A 12668-nucleotide genomic window follows, 5' to 3' on the forward strand; every position below is an offset into this window, starting at 1 on the left:
GATATATATTTGTTTTTCATTTGTCACATCCCTAGTTTCAGACACAGGCTCAGGGCAGTGCCAGTGGGGCAGTGTCAGGGGGGGAAGTAGAGGATCATGTAATACTAACTGACCTTTGAACTCTGGGCAGGAGAAGAGTGAGTAAGCGAGCCAGTGCCAGTGTGTGGAGGACTGACTGAAGAAATAAAAGGAGGGTGATTGCATCTCTTTGTGTTGGAGGCCAACACATTTCAACAGGGTTGAATCTATTACAGTTAAATAGTATTGTACCCTGCCTGACCTGGAACACAGGCCTCTATGACAATTTTATAATGGACAAATAATCTCTAGAATATAGATACCAATACTGACAGCACTGTGGTTAGGTGCAACTGTAAATGCAAGAAGCATGGATACGATGAAGTCTCCTAACTGATCTGTCTAATGCGGATAGAGATGGGGATTTGTGCTCCAATTACGACTAATAATGAGTCTGGATGCTCTGTGTTCAACATGGCTCTAACAGCTTGTCACGCCATACAGATGTAGGATCTTAATTAGATTCCCCTTTTACAGGACAACTTCCTGCAATGCAGGAAATGTAAAACATGTATCGTATTTGAGGTTTAAAAAGGCTTCTGAAGTTTGTAATTTCCACTTGGAAATTTCAGACTTGATTTTCCCTTAAGAAAAATGTATCAACCCCTACAAAAATACCCATGAATTATAATCCACATTATAATTCACATCTCCTGTAGCTGCAGTATTATTTTCCTGCTGTAGCAAACTGTTTCACATGAAGATGCTTCATCTGTACAAAAGTCAGTGTCTGGCGATGACAGGGTAATCAGGCTGTATGTGGACTGCATCTACACATAGAGCAGAGCACTAGTCTGGCATAGCACCATGGAGGTCTGGCTCTCTGATATCGGATCTATGACAACCTCCATGAATCACTTGCCAAAACGGTCACTGCTCTAAATAATGGCCTTTTCTTTGACTTTGAAGATAAAATCGGCAAGAAAAAAAGAGGATGACAACCACAGCCCATGTTTGATTTGGCTTGACTCGTTTTTCTTTCTTTGGGAGACATAGCTGGACTATAACTGGCGTTTCTCTCCAAGGGCCTGTGTGATAACACACCATTCACTCCCACTATTATAATATTATACAGTCTCAACATATAAAGGTTCTGTTGTTTTGATCTTATTCCACATCAAACACATTGGGTTATCTTTGAACTGCAATACATGACTGGCTATCCAGGCCAGTATAATATAGTGAGTGAAGCCTGAATGACTGATGTGTTGAGTAGCATGTACTGTATGCTTTCATTAACATCACAATACGCAGCCTAAGATCCCACATTTCGTCCCGCTGTTAAAATCCAACCCAGCCAATGAATGTTCACCAAGTGTAATCAAACTAGAGATATTTAACAAGTTCATCGAGGTTGTAGTGTTGAGAGAGAGATAAGAGAGAGAAATAAGAGAGAGAAATGAAAGAGAGAGAAGTAAGAGAGAGAAATAGAGAGAGAGGGTGTGTGGGTACCTGTGTCTGGCAGAGGGCACCTCTCGCAGGCCGTGCCCCAGGCCTTGCCCACACGGCTGCAGCAGCAGATCTGTTTGGTGATGTGCTGAGCGAGAGGCAGAGAGCAGATCCCCGCTGACGCTGAGCGGTAACACATCCCCCTCTGGTCCGACACAGCCTTGTCCGCTGTCCGAAAAAACATATACAAGCCTCCATGAGACAGACCTCACAGACCAAGGAAACACCATAAGACAGACAGACCATCAGACGTAACAGGAAGGCAGTAGGAGTACTCACAGACACAGTGGCTCCTGGCAGGGTCCAGCATGTAGCCTGGTTTACAGGTGCATCTGTAGCTTCCTCTGGTATTCAGACACTCAGCGTTCTTACAGATCCCGTTCATCAGACACTCGTTGATGTCTGAGAAAAGAAAACACTCCATGGTAGTACAGTATCTGATTGTTGGGTTGTCATCGTGAAACAGGAAAGGGTCTTCCCCAAACTGTTGCCACAAAGTTGGAATCACAGAATCGTCTAGAATGTAGTGTAAAGATGTCTCTTCACTGGAACTACGGGACCGAGCCCGAACCATGAAAAACAGCCCCAGACCATTATTTCTTCTCCACCAAACATTACAATTGGCACCATGCATTTTGGTAAGTAGAGTTCTCCTGGCATCCGTCAAACCCAGATGGTGAAGCGTGATTCATCACTCCAGAGAACGCGTTTCCACTGCTCCAGAGTCCAATGGCAGTGAGCTTTAGACCCCTACAGCAGACGCTGGCATTGTGCATGGTGATCTTGGCTGGTGTGCGGCTGGTCGGCCATGGAAACCCATTTCATGAAGCTCCCGACGAACAGTTATTGTGCTGACGTTGCTTCCAGAGGCAGTTTGGAACTCGGTAGTGAGTGTTGCAACCGAGGACAGACGCTACATGCTTCAGCACTCGGCGGTCCCATTCTGTGAGTTTGTGCGGCCTACACTTTGCCGCTGAGACGTTGTTGCTCCTAGACGTTTCCACTTCACAATAACAGCACTTAGAATTGACCGGGGCAGCTCTAGCAGGGCAGAAATTTGACAAACTGACTTGTTGGAAAGGTGACATCCTACGACGGTGCCACGTTGAAAGTCACTGAGCTCTTCAGTAAGGCCATTCTACCGCCAATGTTTGTCTATGGAGATTGCATGGCTGTGTGCTCGACTTTATACTGTACAACTGTCAGCAACGGGTGTGGCTGAAATGGCCAAATCCACTAATTTGAAGGGGTGTCCACATACTTATAGATGCCCTAGATAACATATGATAGATGCCCTAGATGACATATGATAGATGCTATAGATGACATATGATAGATGCTATAGATGACATATGATAGATGCTATAGATGACATATGATAGATGCCCTAGATTACATATGATAGATGCTATAGATGACATATGATAGATGCTATAGATGATATATGATAGATACCATAGATGACATACGATAGATGCTATGAATGACATATGAAAGATGCCATAGATGACATATGATAGATGCTATGAATGACATATGATAGATACCATAGATTACATATGATACATGCCATAGATGACATATGATAGATGCCATAGATGACATATGATAGATGCCATAGATAACATATGATAGATAACATATAATAGATGCCATAGATTACATATAATAGATGCCATAGATGACATATGATAGATGCTATGAATGACATATGATAGATACCATAGATGACATATGATAGATGCCATAGATTATATATGATAGATGCCATAGATGACATATGATAGATGCCATAGATAACATATGATAGATGACATATGATAGATAACATATTTTAGATGACATATGATAGATGCTATAGATGATATATGATAGATGCCATAGATGACATATGATAGATGCCATATGATAGATAACATATGATAGATGCAATAGATTACATATGATAGATAACTTATGATAAATACCATATATGACATATGATAGATGCCCTAGATGACATATGATAGATGACATATGATAGATGCCCTAGATGACATATGATAGATGCCCTAGATGACATATGATAGATGACATATGATAGATGCCCTAGATGACATATGATAGATGACATATGATAGATGACATATGCTAGATGCCCTAGATGACATATGATAGATGACATATGATAGATGCCCTAGATGACATATGATAGATGCCCTAGATGACATATGATAGATGACATATGATAGATGCCCTAGATGACATATGATAGATGGCTTTTTTTAACAATATAATACATCAGAGCAGAGTGGAGTGACATCACTAGATAGTGTGAAATGCATGTGAACTGTGTACACACACACACGCTCTATTGTATTTGTTCTTGGTATCTTATCAAATCTTTTTTTATAAAACAGAGCAGAGATGGGTATGTCTTAGATTAGCATCCCTGTTCCTACAGTTTATTTCCCACACTGTGACCAAGGTCAATGCATCCTATAAGCTCACGTTAGGAAATATACTGGAGGCAGAGAGTGTTTTTCCCCCTCAACCATGTGTGGAAAGGAGGAAAGATAGCGTGATGGTGAGTGGCGTTTGTTTATGTGTCCATTCAACAGCAGAGAGCTGTGCTCCTGAGTCACCCAGCCAGCCAGAGGAGGTAGCTAGTGGCCCAGGCAGGAGGCAGGAGAAGAGCACCACATGCCTCAGCCTCTTAGTCATGCCACCACATTGGGACCATGCAGGGTTTGTTTTTTCACAGAGTTAAACAAAGAGTAAATCATTAGGCCTTTTCCCATCGCCGTGACGACTGGAACCTGACAAGCTGCCATGGCAAATTTTCCCAATAATAATGTATCTGCTCTTGTTTTGCTGGTGTGCTAGCTGGTGGAAATAGTGAGCTTATAAGGGAACAGGCAGGGTCTGGGGAGTGATGGGAGGCAAAACAAACTATCATGTGAGTACAGGCCTCTCTCTCTATATATACTGTATATACAGTCAGCTCCAAAATAATTGAGACAGTGACACATGTTTTGTTGTTTTGGTGCTGTACTCCAGCACTTTAGATTTGAAATGATGCAGTAACTATGAGGTTAATGTGCAGGCTGTCAACTTTAATTTTAGGGTATTCTAATCCATTTAGAAATTACAGCACTTTTTGTACATTTTAGGGGAGCAAAATTTTAGGGGAGAAATTTTAGGGGAGACAAATTCCCTTATAAGTGTATTAAAGTAGTCAAAAGTTTAGTACTTGGCCTCATATTTCTAGCACGCGATGATTACATCAAGCTCGTAACTCTACAAACTTGTTGGATGCATTTGTTGTTTGTTTTGGTTGTGTTTCAGATTATTTTGTGACCAATAGAAATTAATGGTAAATAATGTATTGTGTTTTTTTTGGTCACTTTTATAGTAAATTGAGCATTGAGACAATTGAGACATGGATTGTGTATGTGTGCCATTCAGGGGGTGAATGGGCAAGAACAAATATTAAAGTGCCTTTGAATTAGTCAAGAACTGCAAACGTTGAAGTTTTTTTCATGCCCAACAGTTTCCTGTGTTTCTCAAGAACGGGTCCACCACCCAAAGTAAAACTTGACACAACTGTGGGAAGCATTGGAGTCAACATGGACCAGTATCCCTGTGGAACGCTTTCAACAACTTGTAGAATCCAAGCCCCAACAAATTGAGGCTGTTCTGAGGGCAAAAGGGGGTGCAACACAATATTAGGAAGGTGCTCCTAATGTATTATACATTATACACTGTATTATACACAGTGCATTTGGAAAGTATTCAGAACCCTTGACCTTTTCCGCATTTTGTTACATTACAGCCTTATTCTAAAATGTATTAAATAAATCATCAATCTACATACAATACCCCATAATGACAAATTGAAAACAGGGTTTTACAAATTTGTATGTATTAAAAATGTATTAAAAATAAAAAACATAAAAAACATATTTACATAAGTATTCAGACCCTTTGCTATGAGACTCGAAATTGAGGTCAGATGCATCCTGTTTCCATTGATCATCCTTGAGATGTTTCTACAACTTGATTGGAGTCCACTTGTGGTGAATTCAATTGATTGGACATGATTTGGAAAGGCACACACTGGTCTATATAATGTCTCACAGTTGACAGTGCATGTCAGAGCAAAAACAAAGCCATGAGGTCAAAGGAATTGTCCGTAGAGCTCCTAGACAGGATTGTGTTGGGGCACAGATCTGGGGAAGGGTACGAAACAATTTCTGCAGCATTGTAGATCCCCAAGAACTCAGTAGCCTCCACCCGTCTTAAATGGAAGAAGTTTTGAACCACCAAGACTCTTCCTAGAGCTGGCCACCCGGCCAAACTGAGCAATCGAGGGAGAAGGGCCTTGGTTAGGGAGGTAACAAAGAATCCGATGGTTACTCTGACATGGCTCCAGAGTTCCTCTGTGGAGATGTGATAATCTTCCAGAAGGACAAGCATCTCTGCAGCACCTAAAGACTCTCAGACCATGAGAAACAAGATTTTCTTGTCTGATGAAACCAAGATTGAACTCTTTGGCCTGAATGCCAAGGTTCACCTTCCACCACGACAATGACGCTAAGCACACAGCCAAGACAACGCAGGAGTGGCTCCAGGACAAGTCTCTGAATGTCCTTGAGCGGCCCAGCCAGAGCCCGGACTTGAACTCGATCGAACATCTCTGGAGAGACCTGAAAATAGCTGTGCATCGACGCTACCCATCCAACCTGACAGAGCTTAAAAGGATCTGCAGAGAATAATGGGAGAAAATCCCCAAATACAGGTGTGCCAAGCTTGTAGCATCATACCCAAGAAGACTCGAGACTGTAATTGCTGCCAAAGGTCCTTCAACAAAGTACTGAGTAAAGGGTCTGAATACTTATGTACATGTGATATTTTAGTTTTAAATTCTTTACAAATGAGCAAAAATGTATAAAAACCTGATTTTGCTTAGTCATTATGGGGTATTTGTCTGTAGATTGACAAGGAAAAAAACTATTTAATCAATTTTAGAATAAAGCTGTAACGTAACAAACTGGAAAAAGACAAGGGGTCTGAATACTTTCTGAATGCACTGTGTGTGTGTGTGTGTGTGTGTGTCTGTGTGTGCCTGTGTGCGTGCATGTGTGTTGGTGGTATGGGGGATTAAAAGGGGAACAAGTTTAAGGTCATAAATAGCTGACTCCCCCATGACTTATCCCCAAGCCCCTCTGTTAGTAATGATGTAAACAGGCCGACTCAAGTGTAAGCAAATGGGCGGACATTGTTTCCTGTTTGGGTGAGCCATGGGGCACATAAAGAAGACGCAATGGACAACTCATGTCATGGGGTTATACACTATGAGCTCTGACCAAACCATATCTCTTGGGGAAACGGAACTCTGCTAGCTCCCACTCAGAGAGACAACAACACTGCTTGTGGAGGCGACAGGGACTATAGGGATGTAGAGCTGAAGGCTGAAGTTTAACGTTAGGCTCAGCCTTCCTTCATCACATGGGGTCTGTAATCCAGGGTCAGGTTGACTCCAGATTAGTGTTAGTGGTACAGTCTGGTCGGGGGTAAGAGATTGGAACTGACAGCCTGTCATGACCTGCACTAATCTCAACACCTATCTGACTTCATGGTTGGTCGCTCACTCATTCTCCAAGAGACATTCTCTGTTATTATATACGCACAGATGGAACACACATAGACGTCCATCAGAGCCCTCCGACAGGTTTCTCATGACGCCATTGTTATTGTAGTAATGACGCGGAATGATGACTCCACCCAAAGAGTCCCCTGACTGCGCTTAAACTGACAACCTGCCGGCCCTGAACTCACCCGACTCGCCATTTCTCACTTTATGACGGCAGGGCCAAAATAAGCTTGTAGAGGATTCACATAAACAACCAGGATAATTATTTACTGTCATTGTAAAGGAAATATCTAGTACTATTGGAGTGGGGACTGGTGGGTCCTCTGTGAAGACTGAGGTGTTTACATTTTTTGAGTCAGACACTAAACATAAGTCAAGAAGCGAAAAACCCATCCATTTGAGGATTTGGGAAGAATAAGTGTTCCTTTTCCAAATCTTCTCAGATACATGTAAGAACTTGACCGGTCCTTAGATGGAACATCTGTCAAATCTCAATCCATAATGTGAGAGTTCAGTGACCAGCCGGAGGAAGACGACACGACAGCACCATCCTCAGGGGACAGGTACTCAGTGTAAAGCCAATTAGTACACAGCTGGGCCCACTAATTGCTTTGTGTCTTCCTCTATATCGGTGTGCCAGGAGAGGAGCTGGGGGACGATTGGGAGTAGAGACATGGGTTTTTCCTACCTCAGAGAAAGCGTCTGTGTATGGGGCACCTTGTCTCTCTGTTAACCAAGGCAGGCTATAAGTAGAGAGGAGTGTTCCTCTTGTAACTATTATGAGTAGACGATAGTCTAAAGACAGGAGTAGCCGTTTGTTGTTTTTGTTTTGCTTTTTTGGCCACGGCCTTTTGGTCAATGGCTTAGTTTATGTTTATTTCTTTTGTTACGCAGTTGTTTCAGAGTTGGACGCTCCCTGCACGGGAGTTATTTTTGTCAGGTGAAAGAAGACCTGTTTAGTAAACAATACAAGAGGAACCACAACCACTGCCTCTGGTCTGTTCATTTTATACCTCCCGCCTGTGTTAGGGTGCTTCGGCAAGCTGATCCGTTCACAATAACATCTCGATATAGGCTAACTAACAATATGACCTGCTGTCTATAGAGACTTAAGCCCCCACTCACAACAGAAACAGCACATACTAAGTTTATGGCAATGAGGCCATAGATGTTCCACTACATAAGCAGCCCTATATATATTCATGGTGACTCCAGCTGACCCAGTTTCTCTGGATAAGGATAAGGGCCTGTCCGGAGGTCACAAAACAGCTTGTGTTTCCAGGGGGACATCTTATCTGTGACGCGATGTCCACTGTATGCCACCGAGCCCAGCAGCAGGGGTAGAAAGAAAGAGCAGGGTGAATCACGTCTGTGCTCAGACACAGGGTAGGACACAATACTTTTTCTCCTACTCTGAAATACAGAGCAAGAAGCTCAAGGCGAGGAGTCACGCTTTGGCAAGGAGGACACCCGTTTGATAATAATGACAGAATCACTGAAAAATCAGCTTTTTGCCTCCTTGGCAGTTGTTCTGAGGGGTAAAATAAAATAATTTTGTGGAATGGAGCTCCAGCTGAATTGGAACAAGACTTTGAAGCTGGCCAGTAAATATTGTGAATATCTGTCAGTTTGGTTTTCCAGCCTCCAAAAATGAGGGACTGTGAGGGGAGAACATCTTGAAGTGATCAGAAAAAGCCAGCTGAATTAAAGTCAGATAAATTACTTTACTGGCAACTCTTGACACCCTTTTGGACAGCATAAAAAGTGTCTTTGTCCACCGCTTTTTTTTATATAAATATGAGGAATGCAAAATAATTTAGCATATTAATAACTCCATCACCACAAATAAGAAACACCCACAGTATCCACAATACACTCTACTACAGTAGTTGCCGTGCAACTCAGAAAACTTGTTGGAATTTACTGTTGATGATGACCAATCTAATAAAATAAAACGAATATTCTTGTTTAACATTGTGTGTATTTTTTTGTTGTCTGTGATGTGCATTTCAAACCATTATAACATCTAAAATGATCTGTTGATGATGGTACACTCCATAAGATTAAGTGTGCAATGTCATCCAGATTAAAAAAACATAAATCAAGTCTTTGGAAGTTGGGAGTGGAAGAGCTGGTCATAAATCTAACTGATAGTCCTTAGCACTGACAGAAACTATATTTGGAGAATAGCACGAGAAACATCCAGAAATCACTGATGTATGAGGTAATGCATATATCTTCAGGCCAAAATAGACCTATTGATCTTTGAATTCCAATATGATTTAACACCATCTTATATGTGATTCTCTCCCTCTTTGTGGTTGTCTACAGCAGTGTTTCCCAACTCTGGTCCTCCCGTAGTACAATTTGTTTTCTGTATTCCCGGACAAAAACACCTGATTCAACTTGTCAAGGGCTTGATGATTAGTTGACAAGTAAAATCAGGTGTGGTTGTCCGGGGCCACAACAACATATGTACTGTTGGGGGTACTGGAGGAAAGGAGTTGGGAAACACTGGTCTACAGTATCTACAGTATCCAGTGGATGTACGTTGTGGGAGGATATCTCTTCTATAGCCACCAGCAGGCTGACAGGGCCCACTAAAAGGCAGTGAGGAGGGAGGCATCCAACACATTCAGGGACGGACGGACACAGTTTGTTTTCACACACAGATGGATGGGTGAGCTGGAAGTCACGCCGTCTATCCCCCGCTGACAGATTGAGTGGGAGTGTTGAGAACAAACTGTAACAGAAGTTTAACAAAAGGCTTTGGCAATATAGCTCCATACAGACCTCCACAGAGCAATTAAAAACACCACTCCCTCCTGGGGCATATTAGGGCAGCTGAACTCTGACCCAGGCCACAGCTTGTTGTACCCATGACCCTGTTCCCAGTGGGCTAGACATATAGACAGGAATACTTTTATACAGGCCCTGGGGGTTTATTAAGCATGGTCATGTATGGGCAGTCACTGTACAACTGTTCTTATCACAATACAGACATAACGTTTTGAGAATAGGGTGTGGTGGAGTGTGGCTGCAACACAATGCATGTATGGGGGTTGACTTGGGTCATTTGATTTCAATGCAGACATGTTGTTAGAATACAATCTGCTCTCTGCTCTCTGTTCATCGCTTCTGCTACTCTCTGTTCATCATATATGCATAGTCACTTTAACAATACCTTCATGTACATACTACCTCAATAAGCCTGACTAACAGGTGTCTGTATATAGCCTTGCTACTCTTTTTTCACGTGTCTTTTTTACTGTTGTTTTATTTCTTTACTTATCTACACACACATATACCTTTTTTCCCCCAGCACCATTGGTTAGAGCCTGTAAGTAAGCGTTTCACTGTAAGGTCTACACCTGTTGTATTCGGCGCACGTGACAAATAAACTTTGATTTGATTTGATCTATGAGAAAAAATTAAATGACAGTTCTTCAGGCACTATTGGTATTACTAAACACAATCAAACAACAAGACATCTTTCATTCCCCTTACCTTGACAATGAGTCATGTTCATCCTTTTGTAACCCTTAGGGCATTCCACTTGTCCGTTCGCAATCACTGCATACGCTGCGGGAAAAGGAAAAGAAAGAAGGTGATGAGTGAGAGCACTGATTAGAGAAAGAGAAATTATCACACTGCTTGTCTACTTTAAAAAACATTGCATCCATATGACACAAAGGGAGAGAGGGAGGGAGGGAGGGAGGGAGGGAGGGAGGTGGTTCATGTGTAGCATGGGAGCATATAAGTTACAGATGTGCTGAGCTTGGCAGGGGGAGAAATGAGACGGGGACCCACAGCTGGGCCCTGCGGGACACCACAATGCTGCCATGTAAACGAATCCCCATTAACTACAGTTATACGACAGCACTGCCATCACGCACAATCATCAACACCGCACGTCATTTTTAATCATATTACCCAGAGGTCCACAGCCCTGGGGACACATACACAGTGAAAGAGTATATCTGTACCTGTACCTGTATATCATAAATTGTTTCGAGAAAACACATGCCACAGCCATGACCTGTGTCACCAACCACGGCGAAAATCCACTTAAACACCAGACTAATGCTTCATGTGTACACGCCAGGAATGATGAGGAATGTAGGTTAACTGGGGTTCTTACGAGGATGCTGCACATATTTTTTCTTGCTTGTTCTACTATAACAATAACAATCTCCTCATGTAGCATGTCCTTCAGTGAGGTACTTTAGAGGTTCACAGAAGCGGTGTTGTAAATAACGCTCTGTGTTCGTTCATGCCCCCGGCGTGGCCATACACTTGCTGACAGAGGCCTGAAAACATGATGTCATTATTCATTCTGCACCCAGTCAGGGTGCAGGGCATGCTCAATTAGTTGTTGGGACAGGGGAAGGAGGCTATTCTCAATATCAGATGGCCAGGACTGAGGCTTCACTTGTGGGGAAGGTAGGGGGTAATCAGAGCCGATTGCTGGACAGAATCAAAGCGATTAGTCACAGATTTCACAGTTATGGAAAGGTGAAAGAGGAGACGCAGGAGAAGAGTCTCCTAGAATATCATCAGACACATGTTGAAAGGAGAACGGTCCTCTTCATGATTTAGTAGTGTCTGGCTAGGGTGGATTTTTCATTTCAACATAATGGGACAGTAGTGTATTCACTCCCTTTACATCCAGCGGAAAAGCAGAGAATGTTTTTCATGTGACTTCCAGACCATTCTTAGCTTTTCTAGTTCATCAGATTGTGAGCGGAAGCACACAATTGACAAGCCTTCAAAAGAATGTTGATATCTCATACGTACATTTGATCTCATTTTCAGCATATACACTACCGTTCAAAAGTTTTAGAACACCTACTCATTGATGGGTTTTTCTTTATTTTTACTATTTTCTACATTGTACAATAATAGTGTAGACATCAAAACTATAAAATAACACATATGGAATCATGTCGTAACCAATATAGTGTTAACCTTTTTGGGATAGGGGGCAGCATTTTCCTTTTTGGATGAATAGCGTGCCCAGAGTGAACTGCCTCCTACTCTGTCCCAGATGCTAATATATGCCTATTATTAGTTATATTGGATAGAAAACACTCTGAAGTTTTTAAAACTTTTTGAATGATGTCTGTGAGTATAAATGAACTCATATGGCAGGCGAAAACCTGAGAAAAATCCAACCAGGAAGTGGGACATCTGAGGTTTGTAGTTTTATAAAAGCTTTGCCTACCGAGTACACATTGAGATATTGATGAGGTTGCACTTCCTAGGGCTTCCACTAGATGTCAACTGTCTTTTTGAAAGTTGAATGAGGATTCTACTATAAAGGAGAGGCTCATGAGACCTGTTTGAGTCAGTGGTCTGGCAGAGAGCCTCGGTCTCATGACGCGCGCTCCCGACAGAGTTACCTCGCGTTCCAGTGCTTTTTCTGAAGACAGAAATTCTCCGGTTGGAACATTATTGATGTTTTATGTTAAAAACATCCTAACGATTGATTCCATACATAGTTTGA

General features: G+C 42.2%; 1 protein-coding gene across 1 annotated transcript in view; it reads right to left on the reverse strand.

Annotated features, from left to right (window-relative positions):
• Nucleotides 1-12668, reverse strand: part of LOC139384042 (latent-transforming growth factor beta-binding protein 2-like) — a 146276-nt gene that overhangs the window by 32239 nt on the left and 101369 nt on the right. Inside the window, exons 9-11 of the mRNA XM_071128676.1 lie at nucleotides 10670-10744; nucleotides 1807-1929; nucleotides 1531-1695 (exon numbers count right to left, since the gene is read on the reverse strand). Of these exons, the coding sequence (XP_070984777.1) occupies nucleotides 1531-1695; nucleotides 1807-1929; nucleotides 10670-10744 (363 nt within the window). The remainder of the gene's footprint in view (nucleotides 1-1530; nucleotides 1696-1806; nucleotides 1930-10669; nucleotides 10745-12668) is intronic.

The sequence above is a fragment of the Oncorhynchus clarkii genome, chromosome 25 (assembly GCF_045791955.1).
Source record: "Oncorhynchus clarkii lewisi isolate Uvic-CL-2024 chromosome 25, UVic_Ocla_1.0, whole genome shotgun sequence".
In the NCBI taxonomy this organism is placed as follows: Eukaryota; Metazoa; Chordata; class Actinopteri; order Salmoniformes; family Salmonidae; genus Oncorhynchus; species Oncorhynchus clarkii.